Source organism: Cannabis sativa, chromosome X, assembly GCF_029168945.1.
Source record: "Cannabis sativa cultivar Pink pepper isolate KNU-18-1 chromosome X, ASM2916894v1, whole genome shotgun sequence".
Lineage (NCBI taxonomy): Eukaryota > Viridiplantae > Streptophyta > Magnoliopsida > Rosales > Cannabaceae > Cannabis > Cannabis sativa.
The window spans coordinates 17,452,669-17,477,992 of record NC_083610.1 but is presented as its reverse complement, the minus strand read 5'-3'; the positions used below and the strand labels follow the sequence as shown (position 1 = coordinate 17,477,992).

Sequence of the window (25,324 nt, the reverse complement as noted above, 5' to 3'; positions counted from 1 at the left end):
CAGTAGAACCGAAGAATGTAAAGCTTGAACAGCCACAAGACAATCGGTTTCCAGTTGTACATCATTCCACTGCTTGTCTTTGATCCAACTAAGAGCCTCCTTAATGCCAATCGCCTCCACCACTGCAGCCTCTAAACAGCCCGGTTTGCTACAAGATAGAGCTTCAATAAGTTGGCCATGACAATTGCGAGCCACCAAACCAGTCCCATACCATCCTTCTGCCTCAAAGATAGCTCCGTCTACATTGACCTTAATCTTATCAGTAACCGGTTTAGACCAATGCTCACTTCCTTCATTTTCACCCGAAGCCAAAAACAAAGGACCCTTCTTTTTCAATTGAGCATTTTTTCATTGATTAAGGTTGACTCTAGCAGACAAAATTACATCCGAAGCCGAAGTGCTCTTACCTTTCCATGTGAACGCATTACGGGCATTCCAAATGGCCCAACAAATCATGATTGCTTCCTCTCTTACATCGGTACTAGAAGGCAAGACAAACAACTCAAACCAGTTTGAGAACTTACCACCTAACAAGACAGCCGCACTTAAGGATGATCTATTCCAACAACTTTGAGCAAAAGAGCATTCTATCAACAAGTGCACAATCGATTCTATCAATAATCTCTTGTGTTTATTTCATTGTTTTAGAAAATTCATATTTAAGATGTTAGATTATATAGATTATAATTAAATATACATGTTAGCAAATCTAGTTTTTAATAAAATATGTTCTAATATATAATTGGTCCATTAAATTATAGTCCACTATTAATAATGTGTATTAGCCTAATAAGTCCAATAACCCATTAGGATTAGATTGGTGTGATGTATATTAAGATGAAACGGGTGTTTAATTGATGGTATAGTAATAGAAAGAGGGGTTGCTCATTGGTTTCTCTTTTGTAATGGCTCCTAAAATTTGTTCTTCCATTGATCACATTAGAAATTCATAGTGTTATATGACACAAATAGAAAAAATTGCTATGGGAGTCATGTCTTATTATCATTAATGCTCTAAATAAATATTTTGATCTTAAATTATTTTTCATGAGCATTATTGTGATTAGTTTAATCGTTGTGATTAGTGGGTAATTAGTTTTGGTAATTAAATGTTCCATTTGATTTTTGTTGTAATGAAAAACTTTATTAAAACTAACACTGTTGTTTATTGTCTTACAAGAATGCCCTGTTACTGCAGGACGCTATTTAGGGATGATTGATGTACCTCCTTGTTTTTTTCTATTATTTAGAGAGAATAATTAAATTAATAAAATTCCATTTAAAAAAAAAACTATCATTTGTTATTTGCCCTTTTTCCCTTTTAGATTTGTTCAAAAATCTACACATATATTTGATTTTAATGAAAGGATACATATACTTTATTATGTTAAAATATAGGTGTATACATACAACTTAAAAAAATGCAAAGGTATTCAAAGAATGAAATTTGAATTATGATAATTAATAAAATTAAAATTACTAAATACGTAAAGATTTAACATTATGTATCAATCATTGAAGCAGCTTTTTTGTTTATGGGGTTGTGCTTTTGCCTTCGGCTCTTCCACAAAGAAGGGCATTTTGGGGAATCAAATATTCGTCACGTGTAGACTTGACAGGTGTGTAAACTCGAAGATAGAATTGTTGTCCAAGGTATTGCCTTGCCCAAAACTCTGTCCTCAAATTCCACATACCCACATTATCCAACGCCACATATATTGCAGTCCAAGACTTTGGGTATACCTGTAACAAAATCCAAATGATTTTCAACTTTATTTCCAAAACTAAAATAAAACATTATTAGTAAGTAGAAAAGTAAAAGTCAAAGTTACAAACCTGAGTGGTGCATCGTGAAACTGCATCAGCAAGGTTATATTGTTTTCTACTTTCTGGACTCCATTGCCCTCCATCCATTCTAAAATTCCAAGTTAACAAAAATATCAATAATAAATTAAAACAATAACATATAAATCAAAATAATGTGAGCATACATTTATGTATTAATATTGGACTTACCCCACGACCCAAAAGTTGTACCCATCAAGGTGATAGCTTTGTACAATATTTTCACGATTTTGAAAAACAATCTCAATAAAAGCTCTATAATCAGCACCCATGACCGATGTGTCAAGGTACATTTTTTCGGAAGAAGGGTTATCTGAGATGCTTCCAACTTTGAAAACACCATCAATATTGAAGTAATCTGCCAACTTAAGGGGAGTATCAGCTGGGATAAAGGACACACTATTTAGTGCATATCTTTGCTTCCCACCAACTTGAGCTGCCGAGCTCTCTAACCTTATGGTTCTTGAAATGTTAATTTGACCATAATGGTACGAGCCCTGTGGGTTTGGTCTTGGCCCACTAGCTGTTAGGTTGGTCCTGAAAGAAAATTATAACAAGGGCTATTTACAAAAATATGGGAAAATAAAGATAAGTTTTGATATATATGGCATAAAAACTTAATTACGCTAAATATGGCATTTTTTTAAAAAACTTACAAATATGGGAAAAAGTCTTGAGTAATGCCATAAAAAACTTAAAATTTGTGTTTCTTTTTATTTATTTTTTCTTTTTTAAAAAAATAAAATACTAAAATAAATAAAAAATGATCTCAACTATAGATATTATTTTTTTTTTACAGAAATTAAACTTGTTTTTTTTTTATTTAAACTACTATTTTTTTTCTTTGTTTTTTTGTTAAGAACTAATTATTTCATTAAAAGCAACAGGAAAAAAAAAACAGTTTCATCAACATCATCCTGAAGAAAAAACAATATAAAAAATTATAATCTAAAGATAATATAAACTTTAAAAATCAATTTCATCAACATTGAAAGAAACTATTAATTTCATTAAAAGAATAAAAAAAATAATTTCATTATGTTATTAGAATTTTTTTTCAAGTTACTTTTTTATTATTTTGTTTCTAGGTTGGAAACTTACACTTATATTTTGTTATTAAATTATTGGTAGGCATTATGTGTTGTTTTGATTATATTTGTGATTAGTATTTTTTTTTTTTTTATATTTGTGTGTGTGTATGTTTTTATTTAATTGTCTGATGAAACTGGTTTCAATTAACTTTATTATTAACATTTGTATTTTGTTATGATTTTTTATAACGTCAAAACTGGTTTCACATGTCGAAACTGGTTTCACATGTTTTAACTATTCTGTAATGGGGTTGCTCAATTTTTATGATATTATTATATATTTTTTCGTTTGTATAAAACCAGTTTTATTATTGTATGATATTTGAACAACAATTTTTATTTTATTTTAATTAATCAGTTTCTGACATACATATTATTTTATTATTTTCATAACTGGTTTTTTTAAGTAATTAATTTTTTTTTATTGTTGTTCATAATTGAGTTTTATTCAATTTTTTATTAATTTATCTCAAGAAACTGGTTTTTATTTGTTTGTTTTTATTTTGGTTGTTTTACTAACTGGTTTCTCACATTCCACTGTTTTTTTTTTGTTATTCTTTTATGGTTTTTATTGCACTTTTGTCTCTTTAATTTTCTTTGTTTCTTTTTTTTCTCTTTGATTTTAATTTGTGATTCTCTTTGTTATATTTGCTGCATATTGTATGTTTAAATTAACTCTAATTTTTGAGCAAGCAAATAAAAAATTAAATGCCAAAATAAAGAATGAAGTTAGAAGTTTGATTATTAGGTATTGATATAAATTTTATATGTTCGAAACTGGTTTTTAAATTTAGTATCGTTAATTTGTAAAAGTTTAGTTATTAGGCATTGTGTATTTTTTATTATGTTATTGTTGAAACTATTTTTTTTTTTTTTGCCTCTTTTAATGAAATAATTCGTTTATTTTAATATTGATGAAACTATTTTTTTTTTTTTGCCTCTTGTAATTTTTTTCATTATCTTGTTGATGAAACTATTTTTTGTATTCTTTAAATGAAATTATTAGTTTCTTTCAATGTTGATGAAACTAGTTTTTAAAGTTTGGATTTTTTTTAGATTATGATTTTTTATATTTTTTTTTTCAGGATGATACTGATGAAACTGGTTTTTTTTTTTTCTGCTGTTTTTAATGGAATAATTAGTTTTTAACAAAAAAAAAACGAATAGTAGTTTAAATAAAAAAACAAGTTTAATTTTTGTAAAAAAAAAAATGAAATATAAAAATGTACACTTATTACATATATTAAGAGAAAAAAATTAGGTTGAGAAAAAAATTGAAAAAAAAAGAGAGACACAAAGAGAAATTAGAAAAAAAAAATAGAGAGAGATAAGCGAAAGAAAGAAAAAAAAAAAGTAGCAACTGACTTAAAAGTTGAAAAGAAAAAAGAGAGCCAAAATTGACTAAAAAATATATAAAAAAGACAAAAAAAAATTTTTTTTGAAGTTTCAATAAGTAAAAAAGAAAAAAAAAATTAATAAAAGTATAAAAGTAAAATGTTCTTGTCAAATTAAAAATGTAATGTTTGAAAAAAAATGTAGTATTTGGTGTAAATTTTTCAAATAAAAAGAAACCCTAAAATGTAAGTGTAAAATAAATTAAAAAAATAAATAAAACTAACTAAGCTAAAAACAAAAACATAAAATATGGGATTGGATAATAAGTTTATAAAAATATGGCATATCAAATACCATAAAAAACTTAAATGTGAAAAAATGCCATAGAAAAGTGGCAAACCTAAAAATGCCATATTTTTCTAACTTTGTTATGAAATCCCATATTTCATGTAATTTTCACTTATAACAAAGACTGTTAGAAAAAGGCTACAACTATATATCAAAGGAGAGGAGATGTTGTGACTTGTGAGGTTACCTAATGGATCGGGCCTGGTTGAGGGACCAATCAATTTCGATAGTTGGCCCACCAGGAATTGGGCCTGAAACTGCACTGGCCGAGTTGCTGTAGTGAAGGATAGCAGTGGAAGTAATAATATTACGAGTGAACCGAGTTGAGACCGCAATGTAATAGTCTTGAGGTGTCTGATCTGCTGTGACAAGCACAGAATAAGATTGGCCTACGTGGACGTCAAGGGACGAATACGTGGTTTGGACAGTGTGGGTCCCTTCGACTTCGACTAATTTCATCTTGTGGCCTTGAATTCGGAAATTGAGAGAGTTTTGTATACCAACATTGGATATCCTAAGTCTGTAGGTTTTACCTGTACATGCATGCAAAACCTAATCTTTAGCATTTTTTTTTAATTTTAAAAAAATAGATGTTTTTAAAGTTCGTACATTGTCTAAAACTTACCTGGTTCAAATGTTAATGTGGTACCGTTTGGTCTGCCATTGATTAGAATATTATCTGGGTTAGGAAGTCTGTGACCGCCATCAAGAATTTTCTGCAATGCCTGAAATTTATAGTTTTGAAAAATACATTAAAATCGGTGAAATGAAAGGGTAACTCTACCAGTTATGGGATAAGTTTTGATATTTTAGATTAGAGTAATATTGTTGGTCCGATTGGTCAAAGACTTTTGCCATATAATTGGTCGAGACCTATAAGTTGTATAGGGATCAAAAAGTTTAGAAAAAGTATACAATGCAGCCATTAAGAGAGTCCATATATCTTTATTTATTTCAGTATTTAGAAAATAAAAAGTAATTCAATTTTTTTATAATGTTTAAGTTGTAGTAATTTAAGACATCATTTAGAAAAATTTAGTTCTAACAGATTATTTCGTGTCAATTTTTTTTTAATTTTTAAAAATTTTATAAAATATCTTAAATAATTATAACATAAAAAATAGACTTGAAGGACACTTTAAAGAAAAATTTATTGTTTTTGCAATAAAAAAATATTGTTAAAATTATTTATGTTTAAAGTAATTAGGTTATAAATACCTGGTGGCCAAACTTGTACCAATCTCCAATGAGGAGAGAGTAATCTCCAGCTGGTTCAGGAAATGGGACTGGGATTCTGGGCCTGCTGAGCACTTTAATGGCCCCAAATCCACCAGCAGCCTTCTGAAAGCCCAAAGAAGGGAAATAGTAGTAACTTCCAATTTGATCTTTCACTTGTAGTTTGTAAGTGAAGTTCTTGCCTGGAGGAATTGGGCAATTTGTTCCGTACACACCATCTTGAAACGAATTTCTCCTGTTTTGTACTCCATTCCTTTTGTTTTTTTTTCAAGGTAAAAACAAAAATAGTTAATTTCATATAGAATTTTTTCTGTAACTATTATTCTTATTGTATAACTAATTCAACATGAAGTTTGTTCCTAACGATTGGAATGTAGGGAACACTTACATTAGGCTGCGTGGGCCAAGAGTTGACCCACATGTTTAAAGTTAAAAATATTAATTTATTAGCTTTGATTTTTCCCACAGTGGAAATCCATTTTTTTTTCCACACACACAAAAATTAAAAAAAATTAAAAAAATCAAAGAACTAAAGAATTAAAATTGAGAATCCAGCCAATTGAGGGCTGTCCACGGAGAAGTTTGACATAAACTAATTAATAATTAAAGTCCCACAATAGGTAAGAATGTTATGAAATTAATAACTTCACATGAATTTATGCAAGAATATGAGTGATTGAAAAGAAAATGATAAATGTAAAAAGTCAATATGCTACAACTTTCCCTTAAAACAGAAGAAAGAAAGCAATAGTTTATTCTTCACACAACTTTTGTCTTCCAACTGTTACATTAACGAAAACGGCGTGTGACATATGAAACCTTTTATGACACCACCAAATCCAATTGGCCTTCTAAAGAATATAATTCAAGATCAATCATCTTTTCATGTCAACTAACACCATTTATGGTAGAAATTATAAAAACAGTTTAATTTCAATGGGTGTTTACATATAGTTGTTTTTTTTTTCAATTTTATTTTCTGGCTCATGGTCATTATTGGTCACTATTAAGTTGGCATTACGTACACGATATTAAAATTTAACACTAATAACATGTGGTAAGTCATTGATTAATAACCTAAAGCTTGTTTACTCTTAACTAACATTCCACCTCGAAATCAATATATTAACTAATTTATCATTTTTTGACAAAAGAACAATTACAGTGTATACATCACATCAAAATATACCCCATGAAAACGAGAACGTATTAGTGTTTATAATCAGGTGTGTAATTTAGCATATATATTATATGTATTTTTAAATTATTAGAATACGAGTATGCTATTAGATATTCTAAAGTGTTCAACAATACATTAATATGATGTGTTACATTGTAATTGGTTAGTACGGTTCCTTACATATTCATTAAATTAAAATAGCGTGGATATCTTAGCATTTTCCTAATTAAATACATTGGATATCTGAGCTATGAGGTGGAAAATTAATTTATACTATCAAACAATATAGGTGTAATCATTCTAAGGCTATAATAATTAAAGAAAGAACACGCTTTCATTAATTTGTATTTCCTTAAATAAAAAAGAATATATAAGAGAGTTATGTACATATCTATATATCAATGTATATATTGTCGTACATATGACGTACCATGAAATAAGAAAAGGTTCCGGTAAGCTGTTGTGAACATTGATAATGAGATTATCGTTGGTGACCGAGTAAATGTCAGGTCCCGGAAATTGACCATTTATCAGAATTCCCTGCACCAAAAAATTTATTAGACCAAATGCTTAATTAAGAGAATGTTTATATTAATATATATTATATATGCAATGTACTAACCTGTTGGCGAAAGCCAAGAGGATATATATCACCATAGGTGATATTCCAATCAAAGAATCTGTACGGATCTTCAGCACAAACAAGACCCAATACCAAAACAATCAAACAAAAGTTCCTTACAGTAGCTTTGGCTAAGCTTAGAACCATACTTACTTAGATATAATGAATAAACTCTATCAAATAATGTGGCGAGAATAAGAGGTAAAAGAATAATAGTTCGATATATATAGATACCAAGTACTTAGTTTGGAAAGAATGGTTAGAGAGAAAGAGACATATTTTGTTTATGTTTAGTTGGTTGTAAGAGCTGATTTGCTGTGGCTTATATAAAGGCTATAGCTACACAGTATAGGAGGGAAGTCAAGCTTGCAAAACAATACAGTGTCAAAATAATGCCCCACAAAGAAAATATTAGAAAAATAATAATAAGATAATGATTTTTTTTTTTTTTTTGCTAGAAAAGGAAAATGAAGTGTGGGTTGGTTGGACAATGCCATATGAGTGTGTTCATGCTGGGGCCTTAAATGCGGTGATGAGGGTCCAATTCACCAGAACATTGTTGGAATTCATAGTTTCAACCAATGAATTTATGCCACGTCGATAAAACTATTACGTAAATGACCTGAATGCCCTTGCTTCAGTAGGTACACAAGTAGGGGAATAAAACTTGGTTGAACCGCGTTTGATGTTCAGATGCTTGGCTGGATGGGTTGTATAATGTCCGTGATTAGGGACGCGACACACGGTATTTTCATGTTACTAATAAGTTATCATAGCCAAACACGGCACTCCTTTCCCTATATTTGACCTATAATCAATCCAACGGTTCACCTTGCCTCTCATGTGGGGTCCATACCAAGTAACGGTGAAGATACATTAAGTGAGACGAATACACCAAGAAATGGATGTCGTTTACGATCTCTTTAATCTTTTTTATTTTTCTTCTTCTGTAATAATAAACTTAAAAGATAAAAATATGTGAACGCGGAAACTATGACATTCTTATGCTCTTTCCTTTCTATATAGACAAAAAGCTAATATTTTTTTTTAAAAGAAAATTAGTCAAAGGATAGTAAATTAGTAATATAGTATGTGATTATGAGTGCGATTGGGGCTTTATTATTTTTAAAAGAGCATAATCTAACATTTTCTCAAGTTGGGTTTTGTTATTTATATATATATAAGTGCTGCAGCAGCATGCATTCACATGCCTGGAAAATATAATTACAGTAGAACTATTTTAAAAATAGGGGAAATTGGAAATTTTTAATTAGGTATTTCAGTTGACTATGGGATTAAATTAAAGTTCATATGTAAGCAAAAAATAATGCATGGACAGTCACGGTCTATTAAAATTATAGTGTGGAATTGTTCTACATATTGACTGGTACGATAAATTTAATATTTTTAATTGCTGCCTCAGAGTTATTTCTCACATGTGAAGCTTGATGTATTGCACATGTTTGTTATCATGCTTTATTTTTTTTTTTCTTTTAATAATAATAATAATGTACATTATATTTTTATTTTTTATTTTCTCCATATAACAAAATAAAAAATTGATAATATATTATAAATTTTAAGATAAATAGTTGCATAATACTTAAAATTTTAAATTTGTAAGTTGCATAAATCTAATGTTTATTTTCAGCGTCATAAGTATCTAATGTTTGTAAAACTGTAATTTTTTCCTTTTTTTTATTAGTACAGACTCTGTTTTGAATTTATTAAAAGAACATTTAGAAGTAATTAGTACTACATATTTCTGTCTAGACCTAATGATTTAGAATTTGAGATTTATATATGCCTGTTTAAGATAATAATAGAGTCTATAGAAATTAAAGAAAAATTACAAACATAGGGTATTTATGCCACTAAAAATAAACATTGAGTTTATACACTTACAAACTTAAAACTTTGGGTACTTATGCCGCAATTTACCCTAAATTTTAATTAGGTTAATTATGATTTTTTCCTCTCGAACTTTGACATGTACCAAATCATGCCCCCTGAACTTTTTTGGCCGTTAAAAATTCCCCTTGAACTATTGAGATTGTTAGATTTAAGGACTTTTGTCTAATGTCATTCAATTTTACTGTTTCAGTTTTTGTTTATGTACTAAACCATGCTCCCCAAACTTTGATATTTACCAAATTATGCCCCTCAAACTTTGATATGTACTAAATCATACCCCCTGAACTTTCATCTATGTTAGAATTTTTTTACTAAAATTAAACAAAAATCTTTAAATCTAACAATCTCAATAGTTTAGGGAAATTTTTAACAGTCAAAAAAAATCATGAGGCATGATCTGGTACATGTCAAAGTTCGGGGGAAAAAAATCCTAATTAGCCTTTTAATTATCACATATTATCACAGTACAATTCCTACACATTGTCAAATATGCAGAACAAAACTCACAAGTGTTAAGTCCAAAGGTGCACAAACGCATCATATAACAAATACAGGCCCGCCTAGCCCATATTTACAAAAACTCATTTTTATAAGGGATATTTGCGGCAAAAGTCCCCAAATAGTTCACGTTGTTACAGATTAATCCCCAAGCTCGATAAATAGCGGCAATAGTCCTCAAGGTCGCACCCTTGTAAGGTCCGTTAGTCCTAAATTTAACTGCTCCGTTAATTCATTCAAGAGTGCCACGTGTTGAAGCCTTATTGGTCCAAATAATAATTTTAATTAAAAATAATTAAAATAAAATAAAAATATTTTAAAATTATAATTTATTTTATTTTATTTTATATTTTCTTTTTTTTATTCATCTTCTCCAACCTCTTCTTCACGCATCCAACCCCTGCCATGACCTTCTTCTTCTTCTCCATTTCAAAAGACCCTCTCCACCATTAGCAGCAAGCTAGCGACGCACCAAACAACCACCAGCAGCAGCCCAACGACCCTCTCAACTCCCCTTCGCCCAAACCACCACCACCAGCCCGACGAGTCGGTGATCCAACCACGATAGTGCCTCCTCGACTTCATTGGTGCTGTTGTTGATGTTAGATTTGGTGAAGGATTGCCTCCGATCTTGACCGCTTGAGGTTCGTGGCTTCTCTCTCTCTCTCTCTCTCTCTCTCTCTCTCTCTCTCTCTCTTCTTCCTTAGCATCAAAGCCCTAATATATTTTTTCAGACTTTTTCATCTCTTTCTCGTCCTTGGAAGGAGCTTCGGATCTCGACGGCAGTGGGCAGTGGACGACTGGGAAGGAGGTTCGGATCTCGACGGCGGGCGGGCTGGAGCTATGGGCAGAGTGTGGCTGAAAGAAAAAGACGAGTGGGGAGGGGGTCGGAGTGCGGCTAGAGGAAGAAGACGAAGAAGAATAAGAAGAAAAAAGAAAAAAAGAAAAAAAAAACAAATAAAATAAAATAAATTATAATTTTAAAATATTTTTATTTTATTTTAATTATTTTTAATTAAAATTATTATTTGGACCAATAAGGCTTCAACACGTGGCACTCTTGAATGAATTAACGGAGCAGTTAAATTTAGGACTAACGGACCTTACAAAGGGTGCGACCTTGAGGACTATTGCCGCTATTTATCGAGCTTGGGGATTAATCTGTAACAACGTGAACTATTTGGGGACTTTTGCCGCAAATATCCCTTTTTATAATGAAAATTTGATATGATCCGTATAACAATATAACCTGACACAATTTGTATTTATTTTTTTTTTTTGAATAAAGGCGTTTTTACCTGACACAATTTGTATAACAATATAAAACTCATTTTTTGTAAAATAGATCGGCTTGTTGCCCTTTTGGCAAAAAAAATTGGTACTTTTTTTTTTTTATTTTTCAAACTAATTGTTTAATCTTGAAATATAAATGAAAATATTGTTATAATTTTCAATCCTACTCCAAACAGTTAGTGACGGACTTAGAATTTTTATTATGTGAGAGCTTAATAGTAATTAAAAAAAATTTAGGTCTACTTTATTTGATTTATTTATTTTTGTGGGTTTTTTTTTTAATTTTTTGTGCTATAATTATCAAATGAAAAGAAAAATAATTAATTTTTTTTAAAGTAATTAATTTATTGGGGGCTATATCGCCCACACTATTGTGAGTGTGTCCGTCACTGCAAACAGTGTATGGGTGACCTTAGGACTACGGTCTAATAATTCTAACCTTTAAGAAATAAGATTACTATTAATCTTATTAATAAAATAATCTTATTTATTAATTCTATTATTATTTTACTATAAATATGAAATTTTCATATAAAAATATAGAATAATATTATATTTAATGAATTCTATCTAATAATTCATTGATTTAATCAATATAAATAGTTTCTCCTCCAATTTATTAGTTCACAAGTAAAATTAGTCAAAATTACTATTTTACCTTTCTAATTATCTTTTAATTCTTTTAGTACAATTAATTCATAATAATTAATTCATAATGAATAGTGAATTTATAATCTAATTATATACTTGAGCTCAATAACTAAATTAACTCCTAGAATTAACTCTTAAGTGAATTAATATTTGATCTTTTTACAGAAAGCTTGGAGTTCATTTATTGTATATAGCATATGTCTATCTATTCATGTTATTAAGTTTTCAAAATAAAAGTTGTAAGCTTATTCGTATATATTAAACTTCAAATGAATCAAAAAACCTAATAAACGAAAAAAAAAGTTAATAAAGTTAGGATTTACAATATTATACACTTTACTTATATTTCTATCCACATTAGTGATCCGAACAAAAATTACATGCACCACTAAGTGGTGCTTAGTAAACCATAATAGTAATACTACATTAAAAAAAAATCTTATTGCAATACATTACTGACTAATTTTATTCACATATGTTATGATCTTAATTCTCATGTACAAGAAGCCAAAATATAAACAGTGAATTTTTTTATATTTATTAATTGTAACAAGTAATTAACGTATTCATTCATAGTATATGTTTATATTTCTTATATAACTCAATATATTATCCTTGGCTATATTTTTTGGTGTCATGTGGACTATATAGAATTATCGTAACAAGTCTCTTTTTGCAGATAAGAAGTCATACTTCAATGAAATAGAATCCTTTATTACTTCTTGCTTGCAGGAATATGAGGAAGCACAAGTCAAGATTATTCCTAGAACTGAAGCCATCACAGAAGACAGTTCCTCAAATAAAAAGGTCCTCGATAATTTGTTGCCTTCTCCTGAAAATTATAAGCTAAGTGTGGGTGCAGTAGTGCAAAGCCAAAATAATATCCATGGATATGGAGCAGTGATCCAAGATAGCCTCGATACATTTATAGTAGGTTTTTACTCCTCAACAATCTCATGACTCCTTCCTATTTTTGCAGAAGTAGAAGCCCTTCTTAGAGCTTTAATCTGGTGCCACACAATCCAATTTCCAATTGAAATGGTTAGGGATCACTCGACTCTTTCTGATAAAGTGTTGAAAATCATCTCCTCTTTATCTTACTTTCTTGGTGCAACAATCAGATTCATTCCTAGAAGTTTCAATGTTTTAGCTCACAACTTTGCTCAACAAGTATTAAGAACTGATGAAGAGGTACTTTGGAACAATTATGTTTCAAATTCTCACTAAATCTTTGTAACTTATTTTTCCCTGTTTTATCTTTTGTTACCTTGTATCTTTCAAAAAAAAAAAACTTACTTTGTTTAAAAATGCTAACATATTTGTATTTAAAAAAAACTTACAGATCTTGTAGCTAGAGAGATGTTTGACCTATGGCGAAAAAGGAGGCATACTTAGATTGTGTTTCTTTGCATTATTTGTGTTTGATTTGCTTGAATTTGTATGAATTTTAATATTGTTGAATATTTCATTTCTTTGCAATATTATTTGTGCTTGACTTTGTATGAATTTTTATATTATTGGATATCAGTTTTAAACTTATGTGTTGGATATCAAATTTATATATCTATGTTTTTAATTTAATTTCATATGTTAATATATTTATTGCTACATATTGTTACAAGTAGATGTGAGATATACATATCTTAGGAAAATGGATGCTTTGGAGCAAGCAACATCGATTCCAGGAAAAAAAATACCAAAGGACTACAATTGAGGATTCAAAACTAGTTGAGTGTTTGTTGGAGTTGGTAAATAGTGGAAGATGGAAAGCAGACAATGGGACTTTCAAACCTGGCTATCTACAACAATTGGAAAGATGGATGGATGAAAAAGTTCCTCATTGCAGATTGAAAGGACAACCCCACATTGAGTCTCGTATCAAGATACTAAAGAAACAATTCAATGCAATTTCAGACATGTTGAAACAAGCAAGTGGTTTCGGTTGGAATGAGGACCTAAAGTGTGTGGTTGCTGAAAAGAGTGTCTTCAATGATTTGGGTAAAAGTAAGTGTTACTTTGTTCAATTTTATTTACAATTTAATCATATCTTAATTCTTTTAATATGTTTTTTTTTTAATTGCAGAGTCATCCAAATGCAAGGGGCTTAAGGAGTAAAACATTTCGTCATTATGATGACTTTGTTGCTATATTTGGAAAGGATCGTGCAAATAGACAAGGTGCTATGGGATTTTTTGAAACAATAGATGAGATTGATAGAGAAGCAGAAAATGATCAACAATTTTAGTTTGATCCATTTGCCCCAATAGATGATCTTGTTGGTAATCCAACTGATAGTCACACAAGTACGGGAACAACTTTAGCACTATCAAGAAAGAGAAGTAGAAAGAGGTCTAGGAAATTAGTTGAAGTATTGACTACCACAGTGAACAAATTTAGTGAAATACAAGCTGCTGGTGGTGATAGTATTAGAAGAATTGTTGATTGTTTCCAGTTCGAGACAGAAGGTGCAAGTAGAAGACTGAAAGTGTTTGATGAGTTGAAAAAAATTGATGGACTGTCATTTGAACAACGAATTGAAGCTGGAAAACTTCTTGTCCAAAATCAAGCTTATACGGATCTTTTATTCACTTTGGATGATGAATACAAGTTGGCATTCGTTCTTGGTTTGTTTAAGTAAGGTAAGATTTAATAGTTGATGGTATTTCGAAAAATACTATTGGGGTGACTTTATGAAACTTTTGGCCCGTTAATATCATCTTTTAGATGAAACTTTTGGTAATATAATAATATGCCATATTTTGGATTATAAACTAGATACTATGCAAACTTTTATAATTTAAAATTTTAATCAATATTTGGATTATACTATTATGTGTTAAAGAGCTTTTATTGTTGTTTAAATGATTGATTCTTGGAAAATTATTAACAAATTTGCAATTATTTGTTGTGACAAGTATATATATATATATAGGAATGGTAAAAGAGATATCGTGTCGGGCCGGGTCAATGGCGGGTTGAGCCCGACCCGGTCCGATTGACATTCCTATATATGTATATTTTATTTTTTATAATTATTTATTATTGTTAATTTTTGTTCTAAAATTATATGAAAAATAATAAATAAAATTATTTTGAACATTTAAAAAGAAAAAAAATATATTAAATTATTAGTATTTTTTTTTAAAAAAAAATAATCATTATTGTAAAAAATAAGTTGTCACATTCCATTCCTACGTCAACCATTACTGCACATAACCAAACACAGTAATGTTATTTTCCTAGGTTTATAATTTCCTTCATCACTCTCTCATCAATATTAAACCTATTCCCATGAAATGAAACCTACATACCAAACAACCCATTATTTTCTATTAGAAGACATGAAAAAGTGACAGTTGATAAACATATGAGTGACCTTCTAAGATCTCATTCACTGATCATTAGAGGGGAATACGAACTCGACTTTGTTGTGCCCACCACGGGTGCATGCACAAAGCACCCTCAAGTGAGGTTATCACATACCGTTATTGTGACTTGGTCTTCAACAGAATAAGACCAAAATCATTATGTCTGAAATATCAAGCCTTGTCAATGTAACAAGAAAATAAGTACCCTAATGTAGACAGAGATTTGTTAATGTTAGCAGCTTCTTTTAAACGCTCGCCCTTAGCACCAGAGGTTTTCTGCCTATTTTAGGGAAGGGGAAGAAGTTGGTGAGTGGGGAAAGTGTCATGCAAATTACTGAAGCAAGCCTGATGATGTTGCCTTAACTTTCCGATCCAGCCAGATCAACCAAGTTTAGTCTAGCAAACCTTAAGTTGGTCGTAGAATCATTTTCCCATCTACTTTCAATTACATAAGTAAATACACTATGTGAACGATTGCTATCTCTGTTCATATTTGTAGCTGCAACTTTCCTATTTGAAGAACCTTATAAGCAGAAATCACTATCAGTGCAAGTATATGTAAATAATGCAAAAGGCATTAAAAAATAATCATACTGCCTCGAAATGAAAGAATAATGATGAATAAATTTTAACCTGAAATTTAGATATTGGAGTATATACAAACCAACATTATAGAAAATGAGAATTGTTATCAATAACTTTTTAGAAAGCATGCATTCTTGAAAATGAGAGAAGACACATAGGCCATAGTGTTTCACAAAAATAAAGACGGTAGCATGTCAACAACTTTCGAGTAGTTATTATTAGAGGAACCATATAAACTTTTATATAAATTTGAAGCACAAAATATAGAATAGTTTTGAATAATTTTATAACAATATCATAAAAAAAATATTAGATTGAATATATATATATATATAGTATTTCATAACAATAATATAATTTTAATATTATTATATATTATAATTAATTTTATAATTTATTATTTATTATATTAATAAATAATTATTTTTATTATAATACTTAAAAAAAGCACTCACCTATATTGCCTAGTTAATAATAAAAATAAAAGTCAAATTAAAAATTAAAAACAGAGTCAAAACCTTTTTTTCTTAACAAATTGGGTCCCTACTCTTTCAATTCTTCATACTCCTTTTATTTTCCTTCTTCTCAAATTTCTTTCCTAACAAAGGGTTAATCTTGTTGGGTTGGTTATCTTGATTCCTCACTGCGGTGACCTTCTTAGTTGTCGGAGTGATATTCTCACCAGAGAGCTTTAGATCCAAGTTCGACGGTCACCATTCACCAAAAATCTTCACCTATATCAAATTGGCTAATCTTTTTTGCTTCTCCACCGTTTGGGGTGCCGCTCTATGGGTCACCTTCATCGGCGGTATCATCATGTTCAAGTACGTGTTGTTCTGTTTTGAATGTGTTAGTTTTTTTTATCAATAACTTCTTAGAAAGCATGAATTATTGAAGGTGGGAGAAGACAAATAGGCTGTAGTATTTCACAAAAACTCTAAGAGAACGATAAACAGAGAACAAGCTAGTGGAGAATACATGTCTACAATTGGATTGTGCAAAATAGTTGGGGGTACGAATTGAGGTATTGATGGATTCAAAAAGATCGTGGAGGACAAAAGTTTACTGAATCTTATGACTTGGTATCCTATCCTAAAGGATTGAAAGACTTTGTAGATACCATATGAACTCAAATGAATTTTTTTGGTATATTCTACTCGTTGCTTTCTTTGAAAGTTTATACAAAAATGTGTTATGAAATGCTTAATATAATTTTATCTTTTTCTTACATTAATTTATGTTGTTTATTATTCCACTAAAACTTGATCATTTTTCAAAATATCTCATTAGATACCATAACAAAAGAGATCAAAAATCGATCTTGAGGGATAACATATAAAATTTTATATTAAAATCATATATATATATATATTTGAATAATTTTATAATAATATTTTATTTAAAATTGTGGTGGATTTGACTCAATTGTTCCCTGCCACATTAGCAATCATCTATCCTAAGTGGCATGCAGGTAGTTAATTCGGTTGGAGCCTACAAGCTACAACAACATATAAAAGGCAGTCACTTCCACTAGTCTAAGTTGAGGCTTTCCTAGATTTGTTTGTACATAGACTTCATACAGAAAAAGGAGATTCAATTGTGAGAGATTGGAGGGTTGTAAAAGTCTTTCTCATGTATTTGATTGAGTAGAATCAAGTGAGATTAAGTTTTGTAATGTGTTGTTTTCTGTATTGAATTCTTTCCTGGTACCTATGATTTATGAATCATTCTACATGTACATTCAATGTTCATTTGAGGAATAAAGTGGCTATATGTTTCATTGTTTTCTTTCAAGTGTTCATCAAGTTCTTGAGTTGGTTTGTCCATTAATTCTCTTGTTTTTATCTCTGTTTCTGGTTTTTATGTTTCTTGTCCAAGATATTGTTGTTTGAGTTTGATCTTGCCACTGTTGTTAAGCAACAGTGAGAGAGAAATGTGAGTTTGATTCACCACAAATGGTATCAGAGCAAGGTGTTAAGAAGAGGTTTCAAGATCCGCACACAAACCTTCAAGATTGATCTTCAAACATCAAGAAACAGATCGAGTTAAATGGCTACTGCAAGATTTGAGGTGGACAAGTTTAATGGATCAAATGACTTCAGTTTATGGAGGATTAAGATGAAAGCCTTCCTAGTGCATCAAGGAATTCATGAAGCTCTTGATGAAGATGCTATGAATCTGATTGAAGATAAGAAGAGGAAGCTGGAAATCGAACTCAAGGCACACAGTGCAATCCTGCTGAGTCTTGGGGATGAGGTACTTCGGGAAGTATCTGATGAGGAGAAGGCACTAGGATTATGGAATAAACTTTCTTCAATTTACATGAAGAAATCATTGGCAAACAAGTTGTATTTGAAGAAGAGATTGTATACTCTTAAGATGGATGAAACCAGAGAGTTAAGGAGGCATCTTGATGACTTTAACAAGATTATCTTGGATCTTAATAATCTTGGTGTCAAAACAGATGATGAGGATCAAGCAATAATTCTTCTTAGTTCTCTTCCCAAAATGTATGAACATTTTGTTGATACCATCTTGTATGGTAAGGACACTCTCACCATGACTGAAGTGAAGGCAGCACTAAACTCAAAGGAAATTCAAAAGAAGGGTGATGAGGGAGGAGATAGCAATGGAGAAGGGCTGTTGATTGTCAAAGGGAAATTTACAAAGAATCACAAGGGAAATCAGAGCCATCACAAGTCAAACCAGTTCAAAACTGGTGCAAAGAGCTCTGCAGGGGGATCAAATTCAAGGAGCAACATTGGAAAGCAATGTTTCTATTGCAAGAAAGAAGGACATTTTAGAGATGAATGTCTAGCCTTGAAAGCTAAACTAAAAAGAGACAGTCAACAATCAAGAACCAGAAATCATGGGGAAGCAGATCTTGCACATGGTTGTGAGACAGTGGATGTTCTGGTTGCATCAAGCTTAGATTCAGGTGGAGAATGGGTGCTTGACTCAGGTTGTTCATTCCACATGACACCAAACAAAGAATTGCTCAGCCCTTTCTCAGAAGAACACAGTGGAACAGTGCTTCTAGGGAACAACAAGGCCTGTGCAATTCAAGGAATTGGCACTGTGAGAATAGAAAATCATGCTGGAAAGTTGCAGACCCTACAACAAGTCAGGTTTGTTCCTGAACTCAAAAGAAACCTACTGTCTATTGGGATGTTTGACAAATTTGGCTACTCTATCAAGATTGAAGGAGGGGTAATGAAAATTGGCCATGGAACACAAGATCTCATTACAGGTAATCTAAATAATGGTCTTTATTTCTTGAATGGTAAAACCATTACTGGAAGTGCAGCACCTGCTGTACACAATCCTGCAACAAGCCAAATTAGACTTTGGCATCTAAGACTTGGACATGTGAGCCAAAGAGGACTTGAAGAGTTCAACAAGCAAGGGTTGTTCAAGGAGAAACTACAAGAAAGGTTAGAATTTTGTGATGAATGTGTACTTGGGAAGGCCTGCAGGGTAAAATTCAGCAAAGGAGAACACACAACAACAGAAAAACTAGCCTATGTACACTCAGACCTTTGGGGACCATCAAGAATTCCAACCATGGGAGGAGCACACTACTTCATGAGCATCATAGATGACTTCAGTAGAAAAGTATGGGTTTACTTGCTGAAAAATAAGAATCATGCCTTGGATACTTTCATTGAGTGGAGAAAGCTTCTAGAGAACCAAACTGGTAACAAGCTTAAGGTACTTAGGACAGATAATGGCCTAGAGTACTGCTCAGGAGAATTCAAGATGTTTTGTGCTCAAGAAGGCATTTTCAAGCACAAAACAGTGGTGAACACACCACAACAGAATGACACTGCTGAAAGGATGAACATGACTCTGTTGGAGAGGGTTAGATGCATGCTTGTAGGAGCTGGTTTGGAGAGACCATTTTGGGGAGAAGCTCTCAAAACAACATGCTATCTAATCAATAGGTGTCCATCAGTGCCAAACAACTTTAAGACACCTCAAGAGGTGTGGACAGGGAAGCCACCAAAGTTTGAACATTTGAGGGTGTTTGGTTGCACAGCCTATGTGCATATCAAACAAGATAAGTTAAAGCCAAGGGCTCTAAGGTGCATGTTTTTGGGATATCCAGAGGGGGTCAAGGGCTACAAGTTGTGGTGCCTTGAACCAGGACACAAGAAATGCTTAATTAGTAGAGATGTTGTGTTTAAGGAGGAAGAGATGGCCATGAGAGTTAAAGCTATCTCTGAAACTGTTCAAACTACCCTGCAGAATGAGAAACAGTTTGAGGTGGACAAATCACCTGATAACTCTACTCGAGAAGAAGACTCAGTTGAAGATGAGAGTAATCAGAGTGATTTAAGCAGCTACCAACTGGCAAGAGACAGAGAAAGAAGAGAAAGCAAACCTCCTAACAGGTTTGGCTATGCTAACTTCATTGCCTATGCTCTGACTGTAGCAGAGTAAATGGATAGCTACCTACTAGCTATCATGAAGCAGTAAATGGGAAGGATGGCAAAGCTTGGTCAAAAGCTATAGATGAAGAGAAGGCCTCCCTAGTGAAGAACAAGACCTGGATAATGGTTAGAAAACCAGAAGGGTGCAAACTGGTAGGCTGCAAGTGGATTTTCAAGCACAAAGAAGGAATTCCTGGTATTGAAGTCACTAGGTTCAAAGCAAGATTAGTGGCAAAGGGATTTACACAGAAGGAAGGTGTGGATTTCAATGAAATCTTCTCACCAGTGGTCAAAGAAGTTTCAATCAGAGCTATGATGGCTAAAGCTGCTAAGTTCAGCCTAGAAGTTGACCAAATGGATGTAAGAACTGCTTTCTTACATGGGGAGCTTGAGGATCAAGTGTACATGGAGGTTCCAGAAGGGTTTGAAAAAGAACATGCAGACCAAGTCTGTTTGCTCAAGAAGTCACTCTATGGGCTCAAGCAGGCTCCAAGGCAGTGGAATCTCAGATTTGACTCCTACATGACCAAGATAGGATTCATCAAAAGTAAGTATGATCCCTGTGTCTATTTCAATGATCATATTTACTTATTGTTGTATGTTGATGATATCCTAATAGTTGGTAAAGAAAGATCAAAGTTGAATGATCTTAAGGTGAAATTGAATGAAGAGTTTGAAATGAAAGACCTTGGTAAAGCCAAAAGAGTTCTAGGAATTGATATACAGAGACCTACACTTAACTGTATTACACTGTCTCAAGGCAATTACTTGCAGAAGGTCCTAGATAAATTTGGCATGGAAAAGTGCAAGCCTGTTGGTACCCCCCTTGCACAACATTTCAAACTTTCATCATCTCAGTCTCCAACAAATGAAACTGAGAGAATCAAGATGAGCAGAATCCCATATGCCAGCTGTGTTGGGAGCTTAATGTACTCAATGGTATGCACTAGACCTGATCTAGCACATGCCATGAGTGTTGTGAGCAGATATATCTCTGACCCTAAAATAGAACACTGGGAAGCTTTGAAGTGGGTCATGAGGTATGTTAAGGGCACACTAAACACTGGCATTGTGTTCAAAAGTGAACACCAATATGAAGAAGAGGTTACTGGTTATGTAGACTCGGACTTTGCTGCAAATATAGACACAAGAAGAAGCTGCACAGGGTTTGTATTCACTGTTTTGGGAAGCTGTGTGAGTTGGAAATTGAATTTGCAGAAAGTTGTTGCATTGTCATCCACAGAGGCTGAATATATGGCTGCAACAGAAGCTGTTAAGGAGGCCATCTGGTTGAAAGGATTGACAAGTGAATTGGGATTAAACTCTGAAGATATTGTTGTCCATTGTGACAACCAAAGTGCTTTGCATCTCATGAAAAATCCTATGTTTCATGAGAGATCAAAACACATTGACATAAAGCTACATTTTATTAGAGATGTAGTTATGTCAAAGCAAGTTCAAGTAAAGTAAATTTGCACTCATGATAACCCTGCTGACATTTTTACAAAAAGTGTTACCAGGGACAAATTCATTCATTGCTTGAACTTATTATACATACTAGATTGCAAGGACATGATCAATTCAGCCAGATCTGTCCAGACAGTGAACAAGTGAATCAAATCAGGTGGATTTGACTCAATTGTTCCCTGCCACATCAGCAATCATATATCCTAAGTGGCATGCAGGTAGTTAATTCGGTTGGAGCCTACAAGCTACAACAACAGATAAAAGGCAGTCACTTCCACTAGTCTAAGTTGAGGCTTTCCTAGATTTGTTTGTACATAGACTTCATACAGAAAAAGGAGATTCAATTGTGAGAGATTGGAGGGTTGTAAAAGTCTTTCTCATGTATTTGATTGAGTAGAATCAAGTGAGATTAAGTTTTGTAATGTGTTGTTTTCTGTATTGAATTCTTTCCTGGTACCTATGATTTATGAATCATTCTACATGTACATTCAATGTTCATTTGAGGAATAAAGTGGCTATATGTTTCATTGTTTTCTTTCAAGTGTTCATCAAGTTCTTGAGTTGGTTTGTCCATTAATTCTCTTGTTTTTATCTCTGTTTTTGATTTTTATGTTTCTTGTCCAAGATATTGTTGTTCGAGTTTGATCTTGCCACTGTTGTTAAGCAACAGTGAAAGAGAAAGGTGAGTTTGATTCACCACAAAAATGTATTCATACTTATTTTACTTATAAATCTACATTTAAAATTGTATGTATATTTACATAATGTTTTTAGACTATAAGAACAACAATTAGTGTTTCATGTAAATACAACTTGTTATAGCCACTACCAGCACAAAACTTAATATTGTTGTGCCAACGATTAATTTCTATTGGTTGACTAAAGTTCTTAAAGTTGGTTACCATCCTAGAAAAGCTCTTAAATACATAAAGTTAGTCTAATTACATTTATATTAGGGCTGAACATTTTGAACGGGTTTGACTCGAACCCGAGCAACCCGCCCGAACCCGAATTAGTGAACCCGCAAAAAAAAAATTTAAAAAAAGTTTCGGGCGGGTTGGGTTCAACCCGGTACCCTTCGGGTGGGTTGGCGGGTTGAGATTTTAGGGGTACCGGGTTTCGGGTTGAACCCGCGAACATATGCGGTTTATAAATATATTATATATATTTCTTTTATTACTCTTTTTATATATATATATATATATAATATGGACTTTAGATTTTTATGGACTATGGATATTGGATATGGATGTATTTTAAAATATTTTAATTTTCACTTTTATCATGATTCATGAACATGAATATGAAGTTTGATTTGAATCTTTGATAAATAGGTTGTTTGTTTGTTGGTTGGATTGATTATGTATTTTTTTCTTCAATAATAGATACTATGAACAAATTGTTATATTATATATGCTAAATTTAATAAATAAAAAAATTAAAAAAATAATTATTTGAATAAAAAATTAATTTTTTTTAAAGAGTTAATAGGAGTTGGTAGGTGTGACCGGGTCAAGTCGCCAACCCGCTAAACCCGACCAACCGAAACCCGCCAACCCGTGACCCGCCAACCCGCCAACCCGCCAACCCATGCCCTATTCGGGTCCGGGTTCGGTTTCAATTTTTTGAACCCGAAACCCGTGAACCCGAAACCCGGTAAACCCACCCGATGTTCAGCCCTAATTTATATATGTTAAAAAATATTTATATTTATTTATATAATAAAAAATATAATATATGTTAATTATATTTTTATTGAATTTTATTTTTATGTTTAATTTGTAACAGTTGGTTGTTTTGTATATTTATTTTCATGATGTTTTGTTTTATTTTATTACTTAGAAATATTGTTATCTTAACTATTTTAAACTTTTAGTTGCATTACATTGTAATGATAATATATTTATAGAGTACTAAACTTAAACAAAATGTAATATTTACGTTGTACGTATTTTTTTTTTAATATTTTTATATTAATATTAAAATTTAGGTGTGTAATTAGATATCCAATTAAATAACTGATCTAATCCAATTAGTAATTGGATTGGATTGGATTTTGAGGTCTAATTGGATTAGATCGGATGATGATTTTCTAAATCCAATAACTAATAATTGGATTGAATTGGATGAGGAAAAAAAAGTTGGATTGGATCGGATGCCCATCCCTACTAGTAAGCTTCCTTTTCTTCAAGAGGAACACAGTGGAATAGGAGAAAATTGCATTGCGTTGTATTTGTATAAACAATCACCGACAAAAGAGCCTAATAAAATGGACTCGTAGACTAAGGATAGTTAATGCCTGAACCACGTAAAAATTTTTTGTTTGTTATCGCATTATTTATACCCTTATTACTTTCTTAAGCTATAGAATTATTCGGTTGCCGAAAAACTCGGTAAACAGGTGAGACTCCAGATTTGACAGGGTCCTTAAGTTTATTGGATGAGTTGTTATCAATTGAAGTTGCTCTACACATAGGATCCTTGCTTCTTCTTGATTGAAGGGAGGTGGCGAAAATGGGTTCTAATGAGACCTTTATCTTGAAATAATTACATAAGGTATCATTTTTTGTAAAAAAAATTATATTTTTACGTTTAAAGATTTTTTTTACATTTTTATAGTTTTTCATAGAAATAACACAAAAATAACAAGAAGATTACATAAAACTAACAGGTTAATAACATCCAAATAATATTAAAGCAACAAGAAAAACATAACATACATATAACAAATAATCATCAACAAATTAATAAGAGTACAATATTAAAAGACCACATTATCTGTAAAAAAAATTATAAAAATATTTAAAATTTCGTACAATTATATTTTTTTATGTATATATTTTTTTTTATTGTTTTTATATATTTGTAAAATAATTTCATTTATCTTTCTAGACCGAAATGTTGTGGTATGTGATTGCTTATAATACCTAAGCCTTGGCCCATAAAAACCAAATGTTACGGGAGTAAGTTGAAAAATATCTTTTTTATTAGTCAATTAACTAAATTTATCTCTAATTTTTATTTAATTGAAACATACCTCTTTTTATATGTATTGTACCCAAAATACCCTGACATAAAAGAGTAAAAATAAAAATTGGTACAATTTTTTTTTTAAAAAAATAAAAATAATAGATTTTAAAAAAGTGAGTAAAAATAAAAGAGAGTAATTTGCGGCAAAACCCCCTTAACTATCAATTTACTTGCAAAAAACCATCCAACCTCATATTTTGGTGGGAAAACCCTCCAAAGTATTGTTTCGTTTACATTTTTAAGGTGCGAGTACATTCGGCCTCGTTAAAGTCTAATTTTGCCCACGTGGCGATGACGAGTCGATAAAAAATTATCTACGATGGCCATATTTTACAAAATAAAAATTAAAATAAAAACAAAAAATTTAAGAGTAATTTGCGTAAACTCATTATCAATTTACTTGCAAAAAACCATCCAACGTTAAAGTT

At 31.5% G+C, this 25,324-nt stretch overlaps 1 protein-coding gene across 1 annotated transcript; it reads right to left on the bottom strand.

The window, feature by feature from the left end:
• Window positions 1-1,355: 1,355 nt before the first annotated feature.
• On the bottom strand, window positions 1,356-8,002 carry LOC115700713 (L-ascorbate oxidase homolog). Its single transcript, XM_030628379.2, has 8 exons — window positions 7,658-8,002; window positions 7,466-7,575; window positions 5,838-6,108; window positions 5,245-5,344; window positions 4,807-5,152; window positions 2,017-2,382; window positions 1,837-1,915; window positions 1,356-1,743 (listed from the first exon to the last, which is right to left on the bottom strand). Exons 1-8 carry the CDS (start codon window positions 7,802-7,804, stop codon window positions 1,534-1,536), a joined length of 1,629 nt encoding a protein of 542 aa, XP_030484239.2. The 5' UTR covers window positions 7,805-8,002; the 3' UTR covers window positions 1,356-1,533.
• Between the last annotated feature and the right edge of the window lie 17,322 nt (window positions 8,003-25,324).

Bases quoted from the DNA above. Each gene is read 5' to 3' on its own strand.
- LOC115700713 (XM_030628379.2), bottom strand. From the start codon at position 7,804: ATGGTTCTAAGCTTAGCCAAAGCTACTGTAAGGAACTTTTGTTTGATT. The intron at 1,916-2,016 runs GTAAGTCCAATA...TTGGAATTTTAG, and splicing joins TACAACTTTTGGGTCGTGGG to AATGGATGGAGGGCAATGGA. The intron at 1,744-1,836 runs GTTTGTAACTTT...ATTTTGTTACAG, and splicing joins TTTCACGATGCACCACTCAG to GTATACCCAAAGTCTTGGAC.